This window comes from Hyperoodon ampullatus, assembly GCF_949752795.1.
Source record: "Hyperoodon ampullatus genome assembly, chromosome: 1".
In the NCBI taxonomy this organism is placed as follows: domain Eukaryota; kingdom Metazoa; phylum Chordata; class Mammalia; order Artiodactyla; family Ziphiidae; genus Hyperoodon; species Hyperoodon ampullatus.
Window position 1 is genome coordinate 216538530 of NC_136914.1, and position 22196 is coordinate 216560725.

The window sequence follows — 22196 nt, forward strand, 5'->3', positions numbered from 1 at the left end:
TACAGTCTCTGTCATAACTACTCAACTCTACCATTATAGCACAAAAGCAGCCATAAACAAATGGGCAAACTGCACTCCAAGAAAACCTTATTTGCGAAAACAGGCAGCAAGCCAGATTTGGCAACCTTCAGCCTAGGGTATGGAGGAAGACAGGCAATATGGAGGACTGTATAGGAGCTTTTCATGGGACTAGACCTGAAACTGGTATACAGTCATCCCTCGGTATCTGTGGGGTATTGGTTCTAGGACCCCAGGAGATTACTCAACTCTCTGGATGCTCAAGTCCCTTATATAAAATGCCATAGTATTTGCATGTAACCTACACACATCCTTCCCATATACTTTAAGGCACCTCTAGATTACTAACAACACCCAGTACAATGTAAGTGCTATGTGAATACTGTAAATACAATGTAAATGCTGTGTAAGTAGCTGCCAGCATGCAGCAAATTCAAGTTTTACTTTCTGGAACTTTCTAGAATTTTCTCCCCAAAATATTTTCGACCCGAGATTGATTCCACGAATGCAGAACCTGGGGATATGGAGGGCCCACTGTACAGCTCTTCCACTAAGTCTTCAATAAGCCAGAACTTGGTCACATGTCCCCACCTAAGTGAATGGTCTAGCTGCGTCTCTGTAAAAAAAGGGAAATCTGGTTTGGTGAACATACCCACCTATTTCCATTTTCCAGAAGGAAAATAACCCAGTATTAAAGAAGAACTGGTTGTGAACAAATTATTGAAAATGGTATAACAAACATTCAGGAATATTTGTTTTTGGAAAGTTAATTACTGCTGATGCAAAAAATCATTATTTTACAAATTGTAGGGTTAACCACATAACAAATTAGTTGATACTGATTCTGCTAAACTACCTGTGATTTGTAATTAAAAAGCAAGAAGAACAGCAATTTTAAAACACAAACAACTCAATAACAACAGTAAATTAAGAAAAGATTTTCCTGAAAATTATAATGCCAGCTACCCTTTCACATACATGTGTGGTAGGACTTTTACAGCATGCCAAGTGTTAGACAGTGTCCAGACTTCTTAGAACTGGCATCCAGGACACACACAATACGGTACACTCACCACACCCAATTCAGTGTTCTCTGGGTCCACAGCTAAACCACGTTTCTTAACTGGCTGCACTCAGGTTGGGACATGACTGAGCGCTGCCCAATGGGACACACGTGGAAGGAATGGGTACCACTGCCAGGCCTGGCACATAAAGACGTCCCACATGTGATCCTCCACTCTCTCTCCCTGCTGCACGGCCTTGGAGGATGGGTGTTAAAGGGTGGCATCACAAGAAGGAAGGAGCCTGGTTCCTCAGCAACTGTGTTGAGCTGAGCAATAGCATGGAACAAAGCAGCCACTTCTTCCAGCCCCGTCTCAGAGAATTCGACTGTGACAACAAGGAAAAATAAACTTTTACTGGAAGAAACCAGTGAGATCTGAGGTTGTTTACTGCAGCTGATAACCTATCCTAATTAATACAGAGTTCTTAACAAACTCCAGAAATACATTAATTAGGATATGAATATTAAACTTTGGTAGTCCCTTAAAACTCACTTAGATTTCTAATCATGTTTAGCTCTATGTAAAAATGCACACACCTGCCTTTATGGATCTGTTGTTGGTGTTAGCAGGTGTCTCAGTGTTAGCCCACACTGAGCTGGAAGCAGGAGACTAAGGGAATGAGAGAATGAAAGTAGCATTTTAGGAAATCCATCTGCTACACCGTGTTCATTTATTCAAAAAATGCTTTCCAATACCAGCTACTTCCCATCATGCTGGAGATGAAGGGTTGAAAGATGAATGAAATGCAGGCTCTGCCCTCATGTTGTTCATGGAGGTGAGAGGGAGAAAAAGTGGCTGGTCACATTAGTGAACAATGAGAGACGCCCGCAGAAAGGGAGAGCTAGGCAAGGACATGCTGCAGCACAAGGAACAGCCACCTCTTCCTACAAGAGTAAGAGAGGCTTCAAAGAAGTGGGGGTAGGCAAGAGGAAAGAGACTGAGAATTAGTCACCGCAGGGAAAGGTGTTTCAAAGAGCCCTGCTCTTTGTTGAAGTAACCCAACAAAAAGCCTAACTCATTTCCTCTCTCAGTTTTATGTAAGACTATGGGTCTATTCCAAGAACAGAACCAAAATGCAGTACTTTTTGTGATTACTAGGTGATTTCTTCAGGTGGACTTTACTTACAAAGAAATAAAAACTCTAACTTTCAAGAAAGCGTTCCTTAGTATTTAAAATTTTTTTGGCATAAGGAAAATTCTGCGGTTGTAATCATACACATTATTCACCCAGAGGGTAATAATATGGTTCCTGTGTACCTGCAATCACAGCGGAGACAGTTCACTAAAGAACAAAATCCAGTTCCACAGCTACATATTCTACCCTTCACTTTGTTCAGCATTCTCAAAAACATCAGTCACAAGTGTCCAAGAGAGGACTTCCCTGGTGGCGCAAGTGGTTTAAGAATCCGCCTGCCAATGCAGGGGACACGAGTTCAAGCCCTGGTCCGGGAAGATCCCACATTCTGTGAAGCAACTAAGCCCGCGCGCCACAACTACTGAGCCTGCACTCTACAGCCCGTGAGCCACAACTACTGAGCCCACGTGCCACAACTACTGAAGCCCACGCGCCTAGAGCCCGTGCTCCACAACAAGAGTAGCCACTGCAATGAGAAGCCCACGCACCACAACAAAGAATAGCCCCTGCTCGCCGCAGCTAGAGAAAGCCCATGTGCAGCAACGAAGACCCAATACAGCCAAAAAAATAAATTAATGAAAATAAATTTTTAAAAAAAGAGTCCAGAAGACTCTGTAAATGCATCTATTTAGCACTACAGAAAAAAATAATTCACAGCGTGTGTCCTAGTGATGTGAGTCTATAGCTTCAAAAGTGCATTTGGTTTAGGTGTTAAGGTGAGAAATCTAAAATGTCCCATATAACTGAGGAATGATACTGGGAGGATAAATATGAATAGACCAAACTACCTCAGACTATATCCTTCCTAATTCCACTCGAGACAAAGTTGCTTTCCAAGAATTTGAACTGCACTCTCTTCCTAGATCTATTTATATTCAAACCTTATTTTTTTATACTATTAATTAGACCTCCCCCTTTATTGCAAATGTTTTACATTTATCACAAAGATGGTTTGCGACACAAAAAGGAAGAGTAACTTCGCAGGAATCTACAAATGTTTCTGTTCTTATAGCTGGCATCTCATGAATACGAAGAAGAGAAATTCTTAAAGTTAAAAAACCTACTGTTTTTCACATATTTGCAATCATTTTATACAAATATCATGAAACAGCTCTAATTTTGATACAGTATTAATATTGAAGTAACCCAAAACAAAGCCTGAATTTCACAAAATGCCACACTCACTTTTAAAACATTAATTTTTAAGTCCACATAAATAAGCCCAAGTATAAGGCAATTAAAAATTTGAGGATACCTATTTTTCCATATGCTGCCATAATTTAAAAATTATTTTCCTATCGTTTCCCATTTTTCTTGCTTTTCTTTGACTCTAACATTATGTAAATTATCCAATCTCTAAGTTATCTCAGTTCTTTATAGTCATCCTCTTCAAAAAAAGTTCAGTTAAAGAGGGGAAAAAAGCAAATACATTTCTATTTACCTCTGTAGTTTAAGACTTAACGCAATATGTGAAGTACACTATGTAAAATACCAAAATGAAATGCTTGAGAATAGCATAACAAAACCATGGACTCTTCAATAAAATATTAATACCATAGGATAAAAACATATTTCTTTGGAGTACGGTCTATAAAGAAAACTGAACAATACTTTCTAAAGCCACAGCAAATACCCATTTACTGATAAAAGACACAAACTTTCCCTGGAAAACTCCAAATGCATGTTTTAGAAGATCAGAAGACAGGCAGGAGATCACAAGCCTAAAAGGGCAATTGTTTAGTACAATTTTCTGTTTATAGTAGGACAACACAAAGCACTGTTCTAGAACAAAGTATGACATGGCAATGTAAACAGCAACCACCGTTTATGGGTTCCCTATTTGGGGCCTGGCTTTGTACCATGTACTTTATCATTTATCATCTCCCAATCCTATCAAGTAGGTAACATTTTCCTTATTTCAAAGATGGAGATGCTGAAGTTGAGAGAGGTCACAGAGCTACTGAGCCAGGTTTCCCACTGGGGTCTGAACACCATACGTCCTTGCCTTGGGAAAGAACGTCTATGTTACATGGCAAACAGTCTACCATGCTCTTCCATGATGATTGCTTAAGATTCCAATAAATTCATCTTACTCTTTGCTTGAGGTTTCCTTAATCAGCTATTCCACCATTCACTTCTGCAAAATCCATCTTTTTATTTAAACCATACAGTTCCAACCTGTACTAAGGAATTAGAAAAGTACTATTACATAACTGAGAACAGATTTTGAAAATCTAAACCTTATCATGATAGATTATTTCTATAAGTCATCATTACAGATACTCTTTGATGTATTTATAGTACCCACAAGGTTCACTGAATTCCAATAAACATTCACAAATAAAAACTACTCTAAATAGTCATTTAATAAGGATAGTTAACACCTATTATGAAAACCATTAATACTTAAGCCAGCATTTCTTAAAGAATGGTCCATAGGCTGCTATTGGTCCATAACTAATCTCCGGAAAATAACATCTAGAAACACAACTTATCACCTAAATTTCTGGCTTGAATTAACACCCACTGGTGATTCACTCCCACTATGTCTCATCAAAAGCTATGCTGTTTTCTCTGTAAGTTTCGGTGAGCTTCTGGCTAACATAAGTAGAAATAAACTACAGCGGGGATTAAGAATCTTTTATCCTTCTAAGATAAAAAGTTCAATTCCAAAGATGTATGCAACACTGCCCGGCTCCAAAATTAATTATAAAAATAAGATAAGATTTTTTTTTCAAGTAAAATAAAAGGAATTTTAAAAGGATATTTGATACTTTCAAGTACAATATTTTCCAAAATAGCACAATCTCCCCCTGTTAAGCTTACCTTGAAGATGGCATTATATTTGAAGCCCTGAATTTTGTTGTAAACGGATTAGTTGACTCATAATCAAAATAGTCCTGACGATTTTCACTAAACGCATTAGGTGATTTCAAGTCACAAGGGCTATCAGATCCCCCATTGTTAAGTCTATCAGATCTTCTGCTGTCTTTTTTTCCAGTCACTCTTTCAAACAGGCTAACTTTCTCCCTTTTTTCTCTTTTATTTTCTTTTCTTACTTCAGTTGATTTTGAAAATAAATTCATGCTGCTGTCCCATGATTCGCTGCTTTCTTCAAATGGATTTTTCTTCCTTGGCAGTGTTGCAAATTTTTGGGGTAATGAAGCAGTCACATTTGTAAATGGGTCATTTTGTCTTCCGAAAGACGATTCACCTTCACCCACACTGCTGTCAGGTTGGTTCATTTTAGAAGTATCAAAGCTTAATGTTCTTCTGTGTGGAGATCTGAGACTTCCTGCAAACAATTTTGTAGTTAGTACATAATCAGTGACACATTACATCACACTATTTGACACGTTCTGTGTGCATACTGCTGTTTTTAGAATGAGAGCAATTAGCTATTTAAAGATATTAACCTTTTAAAATAATCAAGGAAAACAACTTTAAAATGCTAAGGTACAGCGGTATGTAGGCTAATAACAATTAGTATCTTGCTAGACAATTAGTAATTTACTCAGCTCAGAAAGAAACAATCACATAAACAAATTATAATGTCAAAACTAAAGGTTCTGCTTGGCATCATAGTACTATAAATTCTCAGACTTTTTTTCATCATTAGCATTAAATTTACTTTCTTACTTCTGAACATTAAAGGTTTCTTTTCTAGGAACTTTCTGATGAAACGGAATATTCATTTATGCTTCAGGCTTTTGAGACAGGAGAAACGGCAGTTAAGAAAAAGAAGCCAGGCCATGAAAAGAAACCAAGACTCATTTTTATTCTCTAATAATATAAATACAGTACTGAATGCAGACAAGCTCTGCCTTTAATAAACTTACCAATTTTGAGTACAGTAGGTACTCAATAAATATTTGATGACTAAATTTAGAAAATACTAGCAAGAAACTCCAATTTTTATTCTCTAACTTTGAAGTCAAACTTTAAAAATTAAGAGGGTAGTAGTTCAAACCACAGAGGATCAACAAGAAAGAATGCATGAGTCACTTACCACTTTCCGGAACTGCTCCAAAGGAACCTATCTGGTGTCCAAGAAGATGCGTTTGAGCAACAGTGCCAGACTTCAGCTTCTCCGAGGATACATGGGCCCCAGTTAAATCAGACATTGAATGCGCTGAAGAGAGTCGCTGAGGACCCAAAAGGAAAGGCTTTTTTGGTTTAGATTTCATCTGTATTTCACTACTTGAAAATTCAGTATTGGCATCAGGCATGTGAGAACTTGGAATGATTGCAGAAGATGTATCAGAAAATGTCCCATCATTTTTTCTACCTTTCATCTTATCTTTTAATTTTGCAAAAGGAGATCTTGTTTTGTCCTTCATTGATAAGTCAAACATACTTGCTGTCATATTGTTCCTCATAAATTGAATATTGACCTTTATCTCACCCCTGTTTTTGGCTCTTTTTCCTTGTTTGGATTCTAAACTAAACCACCTTAAAGAGAAGGAAAAACTGGGTTGTAACATGTAATGAAGAGAGGATTATTGAGCTCTGTTGTATACAAATAGCTATTTAGGTAAAGTTACTCTACATCAAGGCAATCTAAGCACTAAAGGAGAAATTGTCAGCCAGAGTGCTTCTGGTTTTATTCAATGCTTCATTTAAAAAACAGATAAGTCTCTGTCATGTGGCATATACAGAAGGAATCAGTCTTTTTTGAAAAGCTATTTAGACAACTTTTTCTTTCATGATTTGAAAATCACTCATCATCGAAAATTCTTACCAACCATAGCCTATTATGTTTCCATCTGGGGTAAGTGTTGCTAATGGCTGAAGAACATTTTTTAGCATTAAAAGACACTAAGATAGAGACCCTGAAATAATTCATCAATACAAACTATTTTTGAGCACCATAAAATGATAATGACTAATTTTTTAATAAAAAAATAAATATTTAGCCTCTATCTCAAAATAGTTCCTCTGCAAAAGCTATTAAAAGAATTTTGTTAATATGGGAGACTACTCCATATAGTTTGCTAATCATGAAAATTGCATATAATGTACATTCATATGAAATGGGTCAAAGCCTCTTCCTGAATAAAATATGCAAATTAAATAAAATGCAAGAAGTGACAAATAGTAATAAATCTTGTAAAGCATTTTTGATGAAAAAAGAAAGCTTACATGCTTCCTCTTAGAATCTATTTATTTGTTTCATTAACTATTGCTACTGTGACAATACCAAATAAAACTTATTTTAACTGGAGCCAAATCCTATGCTTTTAGTCGCTTCAGTGAATTACACTGCCCATTTTTAAATGATGTGTAAGAAGCAAAGTTTATTTTGGTTTTGTTTACAGTATTTTTATCCATGAGAACCTCTCCAGCTGTTGGTGTCACAAGTGGTCAGTCTACAGGGCAAACAGCCAAAAAAACTACAAACTCCAGCCTAGAAGAGAGTTTCCACAATGTTTTCACATTACTTAACAATGAAGTATATTATCCGTCCCGTATATATCCGATATATCCCATATATATCCGTATATTATCCGAGACAGATCATTTATATACAGCTCTGCAAGTGTTAAATTTTCTTAGCTACAAAAGGAACTCTGATCTAATTTTACAGGATATACCAGAAGAAGCTACATTTACTATCAATTGGAAGACTGGTTCAAAGGCCTTTCCAGGCAAAAGAAAACTGGCACATAATACATATACCAGCTACATCTTAGCAAGTAACATGCAAGAGAAATATTTTCTATTTAATTTGAAGCAATTCAATCAATTAAGATCTAGTTGCATCAAAACAAGCAACTTTTTAAAAAGAGAGTATCTTATAATAGAAAGCATTAACCTGAGACCCTAAATAGAGAAAATCCCTTATCTGAGGCAAATGGTGAAATCTGAAAACTCAGAGACTAGAAATAAAAAATTACAGCAATAAATTCTGTGGAATAGAGAACCTTCAACAAAACAAAGTTGAGCACTCGAAAAGCCTGGAAATGAAGCAAGGTTATATACCCAATTATTAACTCACAGTTTGGGGAAACAGAGCATTTTCCATGGGGGCCAAATCCTTCCGATGGACGGCCCATGAGAAATGCTCTATTAACAACTCAGGTTATATAGAAAATAGGCGAATCCACTTTCCAAGAAATGCACCCCCCAACCCCACAAATCCCCAAACAAAACGAACCAAACAAAAACTCCAAGCATATAGGGTTTGCATGTGTATAACAAATCAAAGCAAATCTGAGGAAAAAATGAAGCAACAACCCAATAAATGTAAGGGAGTAAGGGTAATCGAAATTCATAGAATTTTAGAAATGAGACCAAATAAATCATCTAGTCTAACATCCTTATTTCACAGATGAGGAAACTGAGGCACAGAGAATAAGTAACTTCTCAATGTCAGATTGGAGTCAACAAGGAAAATAGCCAAAATTGATGAATAACAGCTGCATGAAAATAGTAGTTCTTTTGTATCTAATGAATCACATATGTTAATAAGGTTAAACGCATACCAGGTTGTACCTTACAGGACACTGTATTTAATCAGGAGACATGAGAGCCAGCAAAAAAGGCAATGTAGGTTTTGTCCTGCTAGAGTGTAAGCTCCTTGAAGGCAGTTTGCCTTGCACTAAATAAATGTTTACTGAATTTTCATCTCTAGAACTATATTCTTAAAACAGCCATGCTACAACTCTGTGTGTGTTGCACTGTTTTGTTCTTTGGTAAGGAAAGATAAAGACTTAGGTAAGCTTTAATGGATAAAGCAAGTCAGTGTTTGAATATAAACTGTAAAAACAGTATTTTCCTTCCTCCTCGTCAAAAAAAAACCCTCCAAAAACCCAACTGCAAAGAACTTTAATATACCAACTGAAAATATAGGCATGACAAATAACTCTAGCTGCTTTGTTTCGAAAGGGATATAATAGGGAAGTCTTAATGAGACCTTCAAGAATCATTCCAGAGATAGCACTTGTTTTCCCAGGCTTCAAAAAGATAAAATGAAGACATAGCATTTGAGGCTTAGTGGATTAATGCTGATTTTTTTTTACCTCTGGAGTGCTGGATTTAAACTGTATATGGCCTCTGTTCAATTTTTAGTGGGCACAGGTCCATGTTCAAAAACCACCACACATGTGGGAGCTATTCCCAAGCAATTGGTACTGTGTGGTCAGAAATGGGACAAGATTGTCAGTAAGGGTGCCAGAGGCCAGGACGCAGGTGCACTGCAGAGCTGCACACAGAAGTCCTAAAATCTGCATGTGTTTGATTCATACCTAACTCTAGGGACTCTGATGGTTACTACTTTTCATGAGCATTAAAAAAAAAAAAAAAATCAACATCACCCACTTCTGCTGTTAAAAAAAAAATCAATCGGTATTACATAACAACATGAACTATTTTACCATTCTATTATTAAATACTGCATTGTTTCCTTAAATCTCGTGCCAGAACCGACCCAGACACCCATTAAAGTGGGAGATACAGAAGTTCTCTTTCCATGCCCCACTCAAAGTGTTCTGGCTCAGGCCCCTCTTCCCCTCTCCTTGAAAGAAAAAAAAAGGCTTTTAATTTCAAGGTATAAAAATAAGTAAAATGATAGTTTTAGCCACCACACGTCTTGGCCTGTCATAACACAATTGGAAGACAAGCTGTAAATACTTGTCTTCAGTGTCAAGAGTAGAAAGTGTCACACCCAGCAGTTCCATGGGACTTCTAAATCAGCTGGTAGCCTTCATCACTCATACCGGTTTTCTAAAAAGCACTTGGGAATAGGCTGACAAGGCTCAGCAATCTGCAGAATATTAAATATCTTTCTTGCAACACACCGGTGACTCAAGTCTGTCTCTTACTGGGCCATATGCACAGCTGTGCTGGAAAAGGAAGCTATTAACTATATTAAAAAACTAGAAATATTACCAATAAAGAGATCTCATCAAATACGTGGTCCCCATTTATCCACAAAGAAAGAAAATGTTAGGGATTTAATAACATATGAAAATCACTTTGAATGCAATAACATCACAAGCGCTCTTGATAATATTTAAAAGCATTTTCCTCCCCTTAAGTTCTAATCCATTTCATATAGTAGCCAATAGGAAATTTCTGTAGGGAGACTACGATATTGGAGTATCGCTTACAGCCAACTTTATTGTAATTGTGATGCTGCCAAAGATAAGGAGTAAAACAAGAAGAAACTTGAAAAGCTTATTTCATCCTCAGAATCTCTGGGTTCACACAGTTGGGCCTACTTTCACTCGGAAAACTTATATTTCAGAGAAGGCCTGTAGTATATCATCCATGAACACTAAAAGTACGGTAAATGCAGTATGAAATCTGAAGATGCAATATACTTAAAAGTTTACATTCAAAACACTTCTAAATATTATTTAGTAAGGTCATCTAAAATTGGCAATTTGAAATAAATTATTTGGTGATTATTCATTTTTCAGTTTAAATTTGATGAAGAACTCCTCAGAAGTAACTGAATGCTACTCTGTAGGTATCAAACAGTGTTATTAAAATCATTGATATATATTCAACTTTACACTTTCTTTAAACCCTTTTCTCTCCTTTTAAAATATTTTCATCTCTTCAGTTAAATATTTACCATTTTCTTCCAGCATTCCAAGTATTACTTGTCTCTCTACCCTTTTACCCTACATATATTAAACCAAAGACCTGATTAAAAAAATTTTTTTTCAATTAAAAACTCCAATCAAGAGAAGCTTGCAGGAAGATATGTACAGAAAGAACATGAGATGGCTGTTTTAAAATATAAGAAAATAACATGAACTTCAAGAAAGTTATTATAAAAGTTCTTCTTAAAAGCATAAATAAATTTCAGTTATAACTGAAACAGCGAAGCTATTTTTGAAATCTGAAGTCCTCTTATAAATTCAACCTATATTTTTCTCTCACTAATTCCATCAACTTTAATGTTCTCTCAGATTAGAGAAATTATAAGTTTAAGCAAGGGGTGAGTATCTCTATCTCAGAAAACATACTATTTTCAATTTAAGACATATATCCTAGTTTTAACTTATATTATGGTTTTTTAAATTAGAATACATCTAACCTAAGTTTGGAAGTCATATTAAAAAGCCCATGTTTTTATTGAAGATGTCATTAAATCATTTCATCACAAGAATTTAATCACTGTCTCCAATCTGACCAGCATTTCATATGGTCTAAACACACTGGCTTTACAGAACTAACTTTGAAGTAATTGCATTCAAGGTTGAGGATATCTGTACATACTTTTAAAACTTTTTTAATAGCTTTAGACTCCATCAAGATGTACTGACCCTTAAATTTGAGCTAAAATAAAAGCCAACTGTGTTTATAATGATGAAATAAAATACTGAGTTCTAAATTTGGTAATTTACCACTTGACAGCTTCAGAGTTCAATTAAAAATATATATATATATATATATATATATATATATATATATATATATAAGACGTCATATTGGCAGACTTAATTTTCTGATGTTCCATTTTCTGAAAAACTGTTAATGTTTAAAGATTGTAACAATTTACATATATGTTGTTTTAATTAGTCAACACTATGGTCCAGACCTCTTATTAAGTAGTGAAACAATGTTTACTTAAAATCCTGTGCAAAATATCAATTATTGAAGATGTTTACCTCAAACAAACGAGAGAGTAATGGATCATTAAAGACTCCACTTAAAAAATGTTTCTTCACAAGGGCTATTTTTACTTCAGATTCATGCAAATATGGTGTTTAAAACTGGGTCATATTTCAGTCCAAAAACCAATGCCCCAGATAGACAAATAATTTCCAAGAACAGGAAATCCATAAATGAGATAATAGTTAAACTCCCCCCAATTCAAAATAAATTACATAACTTACTCTGTTTTCCTTCTTTGTTTGTCCTCAAAGATGTCATTGAGATTGATGGCCACCTGCCCTAAAAACTTATCCAGACCCACCAGGGACCTGTGCATAACTATGAGGAAAAGGATGTATTTCTCTGGATTCCCCTGCATTAGCAAACCAGGCAGCTCAAAAGAGGCCTCTTCCTTCCAGACTGGCTCAAGGGTTTTCTCAGCTACAGAGGTGGAGTACTTTTCCTTGCCCAGCTGAATTATAGTGTATGTGTCATTGGTGCCACTTTTGCCTTTTGGCTTAAGATCTTTGGCTTGGAGCACTGTGACCTGCACGTGGGTCGGAAACCACTTTTGGGCTTGCTCGGAAAGCATCATTCTGTCCTTTTTCTCTGCACCGAGTTCACCAGCGCAGGCAGGGCCCCTCCCGCAGGGAGAGCCTGATTCCTTAATCACTGCATCCTAAGGACACTTAACGGAGACAGGCAAACTCACAGCTGCCCGACTTCCCTAGGGCTGATGTCCAAACGCCTTGCTGGGGCAGCCTGGGGGCAGAGCTGCTCTGGGGGTCCCCTTTCCTCTGGAGAAGCACAGGGGCCCACCATCACCTGGCCGCGCAGTCCAGGCCTCCGCGCGGAGGCCCGCGCCTCGCGTCCGCACCTCCACGCTCCGCCGGCCCCGGGGACTGGCCCTCGGCGGCGACTGGTGGCTTCCAGGCCTCCGGGCAGGTGAGGCCAGGCCGCCAAGGCCCGAACGGAGGGCGGCAGAGGTGGGAGGGCGCCCCCGCCCCAATTCGCAGCCCCGGGCTTCCCGCCCGCCTCCTCCGCGCCTCCCGCCCGCCCGGCGCTGGTCCGCGGGCCCGGCTGGGCTCCTCCTCCCGACCCCGGTAATACGAACCGCCGGCGGCTCGTGCGGCCTCGCTCCCTCTCGCAAACCTCTCCCTCCTCCTCCCCCTCGCCTCGGCTCCTCCTCTCGGGCGGGCCTGGGGGCGGGGGCGGGTCGCTGTGGGGTGGAGTGGGACCGGGGGCGGGGGACGATGCCGCTCAGGCGCGGGAGGACCGCGGGGTGGGCCGCTGGCGGAAGGACGGCGGGCGCGGGTCTCGGCCTAGCCGAGCCGGCGGCTCCTAGCACCAGGCGGGTGGCGGCACTTCCGGGTTGTCCTTCTCCATCTTGATCTCGGGAATGCGACGGGGCGGAGCAGGGCCGGGCGGGGCCCCGGGGTCAAGGGTCAGCACCACCCCGGTTGCCGTGGTGACCGGGGGCGTGTCGCGCGGGCTCCGAGGCCGCGAGCTAGGCGCCCAGTGTTGGGTGTTCCTCGAGCAGGTTCTCGCCCGTTTTGGGCCTGGCACCGTGCTGGGCGCTGGGAACGTGGGGACCTGCACGGGCCGGCAGGGGGGCTCTGGGGACAGCGGGAGACTGCTCCAAGAGGAGGCAGTCAAGGCCCGGGGCACGCCCGGTCTTGGGAGAGACCCAGTTTCAATCTGTACCGTGGATGCCCAGTGCCTGGCACCGAGCGGGCGTTGGATGAGTGGTGGTGAAATAAATCAGTCCCTTTAACCGGCCGAAAACATACTTTTCCCCAACCCCTTATCCACTCTTCTCTTTTTGAAATGAGAGAAGGCTGCTAATTGACTGGAATGACATCCCCCACTCAGACGACAGGAGAAAGGGAAGCGGATAAAAGATTCCAAAGCTAACACAGGGGTTAATAAATTAGATCCCGGGAGGCACTGGGCTGGAGTCAGAAGACCTGGTTCTGATCCCACATCTGCCACCATCGAATGTATGACCTTGGTCAAGTCATTTCCCCTCCCTGAGCCTCGTTTTCTTCACAGGTAAAACAGGTCTCCGTAAAGTCCGAGACGCCATCGCCACTCTGTGGGCTTACGCGTCCAAAGGACCCCCCCTTGGGCACTCACAGTCTGTTAGTCTATCTAACTTCAGAAGCCAAACACAGAGCTGATTCTGGTCGTATTCAGCCAAGTCAACTAAGAAAAGCAAACAGCCTCCCTCACCAAGGGCAACTGACAAGTTCCTTACCTGCCCTGAGGGCAAGTCCTGAGGGACACCAGCGCTGTTGGAATGGAAGGGACGGTGTTAAGAGAAGAAAATGTGGATGTGTTAATACTGCATTTTTTCTGAAACCAACCTGATCTAATGGGAAAAGTTTGGGTAATGGCTGATGAGTCAGGAGCCTTGCTTGATGTCCTGACTGCCAGAAATTAAGTACAAAACTTGTGATGAGCACTTAGCTTCCTGAGACAAGGAACTTGGATTCTGGGAGCCTGGATTTCCTAGTCCATAAATTGTTGATAAAATTGCTACTATAGAGTTGGGAGGGGTATTAAGAGATTATACATATTCATTTCCTGGCATAGTATGGAACATAATTCTAAGTCTCCCTTCCTCCCTCTATTTATTACAAGAGGCATTCTATCTTTATTGTATTTATTTCTGTTCATGTCTTATCTTCCCAAGGAAAGTCTAACCTCTTTGGATTGCCTTGTGTATCATGGATCATCCCTTCACAGTGTTTAGCAGGCAGTAGACACTCAATTATTGAATGCCCTTCTCCCTTCACAAGACTAATTTTGAGAGTAAAACAATATGATAGATGTGCATACACTTTTCCAACTTAAAATGACTATAAAAGTGTAAGGTATTGTGTTTATTATTTTCAGGCAATGTTTAAAACTTTTCAATTTGGGGAGAACATTGTGTTCTCCATGTTTTCTCGCTATCCTCATGGATACTAGCTGCAGCACTTAAAACTCTTAAGAAACAAGGGTCTTTTCATTACTTTTTGAATGGAGGTATGGGAGGGCCCAATGCATTTGTGTCAGAAGAGCAACCATATAGTTGGAAAACCTTAGGGGGAGGGGGGATAACGTTATATATTATTTTAATCTTATGGAAAGAAGATACTCTCCTGACTCTAAAGGACAGCACCACAAACCTCAAAACTACTCAGATTCCAGCACATTCTTTCAGGGACCCACTGACACTTGCTCGCATCTATAGATTTCATTTATTGGAAACCACAGTTTTTTAGTGCTGCTTACACACAGTGGCTGGTGTATGTTCTGCATGTAGGCACTCTAAAAAGAGACATTAGATTAATTTATCACCAAGATATTCAGGGAACCAAACTACAGATGAATCTTGAATAATCTTGAGCCATCTAGAGTGAAAAGACCTGGTTTTAGGTCATTCTGATGAAAGTTTACTATAAAATGTAAAAAAGAGGCAGAATTTTCCATCTCTGAGAAACAGTGTATGAAAAAGCCATGTGTAGAAAACAGAACAAAATCATCCTACTGTTAATACTGCACCTGGATCCCAGAGTGGACAGTTGTCAACCTGAAAGAAAAATATTCTCAGGTTTTTAAAGGGTGCATTGGAATAGTCAACAGTGGAATTTCAACCAGGATGTCCAGGGAGAAATAAACTGACACCTGAAACTTACAAAAACAAGATAAACATCATGAAAAAAACTTAAGTGTAGAATTGTTATAAATTGCATTTTAAAAGTCATCGTCTCTATTAAAAGTTGTAATTAAATAAGAAATAGGCAACTATAATAGTGAATGTGTGTTTCTAAAGAGCTTAAAATTGTTTGGTAAGCTTTATTAATGATTATAAACTTGTTTACAAGTATCATTTCACCCATCTGAAATATAGCCATCTCTAGGGTGGAAGTTGGCAGCAATGATCACAGCAACGCAGTAACAGACTTCAACAAAATTCAGGGAATACTCTAAAAGCAAGAGCTGAACAAATGGAATTACTAACATCTCTCCCTGTTGCACCTAAATTTCTTTTGAGTTTTCCCAAAACTTGGCTAGAGCCAAAATTGTTTAGTTTTACTATCTGGCAAGATCAGAAGTCATGACAATGTTCTAAGCCAAAATAAGAAAATAGTATATTTTTGCCCTGGAGAAAGCAAATAAACAAACAAATCAAAATGGACTAAATAGAATCTTGAATTGCATTATAAAAGTGTTTTTCCAGAAGAAAGTGGTTTTTTTTCTTTTTTGATTACTTGTATGAAGAGTAAAAACATGTCAGTTGAGTCAAATATATGGTTGGCTCATTGTGAAATATAATGGTAATTATGTAAGATCTGAGATCAAAGTGGTTCTACAAAAATGTTTATTGTCTTATAGTTTAAAGATCTTTTTTACTAATTTAAAAATATACAAGGACCATAATTTAAACAGGGAAAAAGGATTGCATTCATAAGGACAACATAACAGAATTAAATAATTTTTAAAAATTATCCTATGACTAATGATATGTCCAGAAATGTTTGGTGTAATTCCAAAAATCAAGGGCTTGGAAAAATAACATATCTTAAAGGAGGAAAATGCTGAAATTTCTAACTGTTAACAATACTGCTTCAATGAATAAAAATGATTTGGGCAGAAAGTAAAAATAATCAATATTTATTCTTCCATAGTGGAGGATTCCACAGATGAAAATATTTACTAAATGCTACACCTTTAATAAAATCCCATAAGGAGACTTATTCTAAGCATCATCGTGAATCTTTCCATTTTTTTTCCCCCTTTGGGCATCAGCATCTTCAAAATTAAGAGTTGCAAATCTATTGTAGGACAATTATAGTGCTCTTAGTTTTTAAATAGCCCACATATACATTGCATAACATATACATTATGTACCAGGTATTGTTTTCCAGATGGAGGTTCAGAAACACAGGGCAACAAGAAGCTTTCCCGATGTACCATTACAATCTTCAGACTTCAGATACACACACACACACACATGCTGCAAATATACATACAACTCAATGTATATAAAATCTATATACATATACAATATGGCAAAACTCAGGGTTATGTTGGAGATACATACATAGATAAACTCCACATAATCAGTCAAAAACTAAACTTGGCAAGCTGATTAGAAATTATAATAGCTATTAACTAGTATTGGGGTTTTTTGGTGATTGTTTTGTTTTTATCACTGATTAATTTGTCTCTGGGATTGGGCAGTGTATGGACACAGTTTGTGATGCAGGAGAAGCAGTGTGGTGTGTAGTTTAAAGTGCTGTAGTCAACAGCCTGTATCTTAATCCCAGGGCTACGGATTCCTAGCTACATATCTTTAGGGAAGTAATTTTCCTTCTTTGGACCTCTGTTTATTCATTTGTAAAGTAAGAGTCTATAATAGGAACCACTTAAAGCATTTTCTATCATTTAATAATTTGAAGTAGTACATCCATAACACAAAGAAGCAAATTGCATTATCATTATCTAATTGAATTTGGTCAATATACTAAAGCAGCTCCCTTTTTATGTAATTTATTAATGAAGGATTTTCTAATTCAGGAGAAAAAGATCTTCAAAATGAGAGCACTCTCTCCCAGATGAAAATGATCATCACAGAAAGGAAGTAAATATAACTTTTATTTGTAGACCCTGCATGAGGAAATTGACACTAACAACTCAAGATTTAGAAGAAGTTACATAAAGGGGTTTTGAGAAGTATTAAACTTGTCATTTGTAGTAATAACCTAACTTCTATTCATATTACTTGTAGCTTTTTCAGTCTATGAAGACATGCTGAGAAGGGTAAGAATTTGTGGACCAGAATTCATATTTGTACAAAAAAATGTTTTGTATGGATGCTTTTTAATTTCCTCTTCATGGTGTCTTACTATTATGTTGTGCAATTTTTGTTTCCTCAACAAAGTCAATACATGTTAATGCACAGAACATGAACTGATTTACTTTAATACTTTATGGTATTGGGTCAAATGAATAAGCCCAATTTGATCTTTTCTCCTTCCAAAAGATGTTTAAATTGTTTCTAGTTTTTCATTATCATAGACAATGCTGCAGAGATATCCATATATGTCTCCTATGCACATGTGCAGGGAAGTTTTTTTGGGGGGTAATCGTGCCTCTTTTTGACAACTGACAATGAAATTATTAGGAGTTTGTGAATGATAGTGTGAGAAACCCATGGGCCTGAGCATCAGAAGACATGAGTTCTAATTCTAGCTCTGCAACTAAGGAGTTGTAGACGTGACAAGTCATAATCTTTCTGTGCCTCTGAGGCCCCTTCCACCTCCAGAATTCTCAAAGTTATATATAAAAATAAATAGATAAAATACTGTACATAATATATTATATATTACATATATAATAAGCATACAACATAATATATTATAAATTTTACATGTTGTATATAGTATATAATATCTAATAACATATATAGCATACATATATAATTTAATAAATAGATATATTATAATGTATAATAATGTTATATGTTATTATATATGATTTGTTTCTATGTATACCTATATTGATAAAGTAAACTAAGTTTATATATGTATACAATTACTGAAAAGCAGAGATTATTGCTATTGGAAAAAGATTTTGAAAATACACAGGTATCTGTCTTCAAGTTGTGATTGTCTCACCATCATGAGTCTTACTGAAATCTTCCAGAACATTGCTACTTTTATGGATTTATGTGGAAGTTAACAAGGACGGGATAACTTTATTATTGAAAGAAATGTTTATCAGAGTTACATAAACTTATCATCCTTGTCCTCTGTAAACATCTGTTAATATTTTTCATGACCAGTTAAAATCCAAGATGGAGGATTTTTAAAAACAAATAATAAGGGATTAGAATTACAATATTTCTGGAACTAATATATATGTTCTTTTGGAGAGCATTAAACTGGTGAGCAGCTTGCAAAACCACTTGATGGGATGTTTTTCTCCCCCTACGTAAGATCTACTGCCCTCTCTCCCTTTCTACTTATTTAATCTATCCAAAACAAAGTAGAGGACTTTAAAAGTATTTGTTATATTTTGTGTGTTTGATATAAAGCCTGGGGAAAAGCATTTCATTTTGAGGGCTAGACCCAACTCTTCTTGCTCCAAGGTCAGATTTCTGCTAAGCAGTTTTCAATCAGCCTGAACAATGTTTTAGTCCATCTGAATGTCTGATAGTAAAAATAGTTTTGGCTTAGAACCGGGTGCTTATCTTTTACATGGTCTGGATTAGGTCACCTTCTGAGCACTTATAGGTTATGATATAGGGAAAGATGATTTCGAAACCATATTATAATCATTTTCTAGTTATTGAAATGATCATTGATGATCTACATAGCCAAAATTAAGCATCAGACTTAGTTTAGCAAAGTAGACCTAAAAGCAATACTTGCTTCCAAAAAGTGAAGGAATAATGGAAGGAACATTGGACTGAGAGAGGCCATCTGGGTCAACCAACCAACAGTATGTATGACCTTGAGCAACTTAAATTCTTCTTTAGTAAAATAGCAACTTGTACATTTCTTCTACTTCCAAACTTGGATCTCAGGTTATCCAGAACTACTTCCCAATGGACTCACATCAACAAGCAACTGTGTTTTACCGTGGTTGTTTATCAGGCTTACCCAGGAGAATAAGGTATTTAGATTGTGTAATTTGTGCCTGTAACTGTGCTCTTGTAACCTGAGGTCTTAAGAAAAATTAAGGAAGTTTTTAAAAAAAAACTCCTGTCCAAACTACAAAGTGCATTGTATGAATTTCTAAGCTCAAGTTTTGACTAAATCATCTTTGTAATTTCAAGAGGTTTTGTTTTCCTTTTCTACATACACTTGACATTGGAAAGGAATGGAGCAAACTAGCTTTGTAAAAATGAAGTCCGGTGCATTAGCCACCTCAGGAATCAAGGGCTTGCAACATTTTCTAAAACAAGACTTTCTCCAAAGCTCTCGGGATACAGGCACTCACTCAAATAGGAACATTCACTCAACTTTCATTGAGTGTCCATCCTAGGAAAGGTTTTGTCCCCTGGGCACTAACTACCAGTGTGACCTCTGGAAAATGATGTAAACTCTCTAAATTTAGGTTTGCTCATCTGCCAAATGGGTTGTTGGGAGGATGAAATGAGGGGTCATGTAAAGTTTAGAGAGGGCCTGGCACATAGGAAGTTCTCAAAAGATGTTCATTGCTATTGGGTTGGTGGTACAATTCCACTTCTCTTTGCAACGGCTTTCCTCATATCTGAAGGCAATGGCTAGCAGCACGGTTGTTCTGGACTATTCTTCACCAATGGGTTAAGGGTCTGGAGCTGCAGCAGGTGCTTCTCTAGCTCAGCGGGTGAGAGCCAGCCAGTGGAGACCCTGAGTTACTTTAGTTTCAAGCCAAACCCAATGTTGTTAGACACCTTTTTCCAAATAAAAATAAAATAACTCCTTAATATTTCAGACCTTCATTTAACATTTAATACTGACTTTTTAAAGTATCATTTTAACAACTTTATTAGACAGATTTTGAGTTGCAGAAAAATAACGAAGACTCCCTAAATTATGTACCTTCTATCTCTACAACTAGCTGAATTAGAAACTTAAGTAATAGATCATATACCAGATAATATTTTAATATACTAGATTTTTACTTAGAATTGTGACGAATTTAAAAACAAAAGTATGACATCCTTTGGTACACCTAGTAACATAAACATTCAGCAACTAATCAGTGTTTTCAAACTCCCATGTACCACTCTAATTTTAAGCATGTTATCTCTGTACTGATAATAATAGCTAATGTTTGCTGATTGCCCACCTTATGCTAAATTCTTTAACATTGCATTCTCATTTAATTTGAAAGAGATAAAGCTATAGCCAACACAAACATCACCATTGCCTTTTCCTATCCCATCACAAAGAAGGAGGAAGGTTGTACAGTAGACTGTCCTCTTAGGCATTGCTCACCTCAGGATGAGGCAGGAAACTTGGAAACCAAATCCTTCATATCCTTTGAACAACTCTTGTACCTCAGTTGGCTTTAAGCATTATCGTAGCATCCTTGACACAATCCCAGAGCCTAACACTGCTTTAGTGAAAGCGTAGAGACAAACAAAAGACAATTGATCTATTTTGCAGCTCATGGCATACTCCCTGGAGCAGCAGCCTATTCTGTGGTGTTTGGCATCCACAAACTGCAGACGGATTGTAATGTATTAGAGAAACCTATCCATTGAAAAACAAGTCACTTTTGATATCACTTCATTCTTCTGCTTTCATAGCTCAATGTTGGGAAATTGTTGGGTTTCCATTCAGGAGACCAAGGCTCACATACCACCTCAGCCTACTAATTATATTTATTAGACATTTGCTGGAGAGTAAAACACAATAATGTATGGAAAAACATGCTGTAAACTATAAAGAATTTTACAAATATGAAATTTTATCATAGTTCTTAGTCCTGTATCTCTCACATGCATACCTACCAGCATTCACACTTTTTCTTCTAGCATCAATAGTTGCTTAGAATGATAAGTGTTGGACAGATTTAAAAGAAAGAAAATTCTAGTTTACCATCATTCAAGCTAAGTTCAACTCAATCAAATTTATAAGGTAATGAATAAATAATAACTTGAAAGCTACATAGATAAATATATGTGATGGGTCAAATACACTGTACTTAGACAGACTAAATTTAAATTTATTATGGAATGAGAATCCCAGTGCCCTCTTGGAAAAACACACCTTAGCAAGCTCATGTGGTTGTAAGGTTGATAATACATTGATAACACCTTACGTGCTTCTCATTCTTAGTTATACCTGGTCCCCTTGTGACTTTCCTCCTAGTTTCAGGCAGCAACTAGGAAAACCAGACTTACTGTACCAGGGTCCAGTATCAGCTTTGCCATGTCAAAGTAACCAGTAAGGGAAGAGGTAACAAAAGCCAAAGTTTATGCAGTAAACAAAGAATTTTGGAAGAATGCAACTGATGGAAGAATTAGACTGGACAAAGATTTTACTGGTCAGGGAGAAGGGAAAAAAATAAGAATACTGGCACAGAAGGTCAAGCTTGTTTGATACCTTTTAATGTCTCCATGACATTTCTCTTCCTGCTTTTGTTGAGCATAAGAATTGGGCATATTGTCGATAGAGACTCCAGACCAAAAGCGGTTATTGCTTGTATCTTGTCTCCTGGGAGGGTCCTTGAAGGTGAGCAAGGTGCTAGAGCTCCCCAATCCTTTGCACCACGCTGCCTTGGAGCAGCAACGGTAGCAGTAGAACATCAGGGCAGGGGAACCCTAGGTAGAGAAGATCCAAGGTACCCCCCTGAGCCTCCTGTCATCAGAGAGGCACCAGAAA

At 37.9% G+C, this 22196-nt stretch overlaps 1 protein-coding gene across 1 annotated transcript in view; it reads right to left on the reverse strand.

The window, feature by feature from the left end:
* Positions 1 to 12421, reverse strand: part of RAB11FIP2 (RAB11 family interacting protein 2) — a gene marked incomplete at its 5' end in the record, with an annotated part of 37403 nt that extends 24982 nt beyond the window's left edge. Inside the window, 6 exon segments of the mRNA XM_079703210.1 lie at positions 5044 to 5512; positions 6227 to 6669; positions 9594 to 9674; positions 9676 to 9728; positions 9730 to 9733; positions 12069 to 12421. Of these exon segments, the coding sequence (XP_079559336.1) occupies positions 5044 to 5512; positions 6227 to 6669; positions 9594 to 9674; positions 9676 to 9728; positions 9730 to 9733; positions 12069 to 12421 (1403 nt within the window).
* Between the last annotated feature and the right edge of the window lie 9775 nt (positions 12422 to 22196).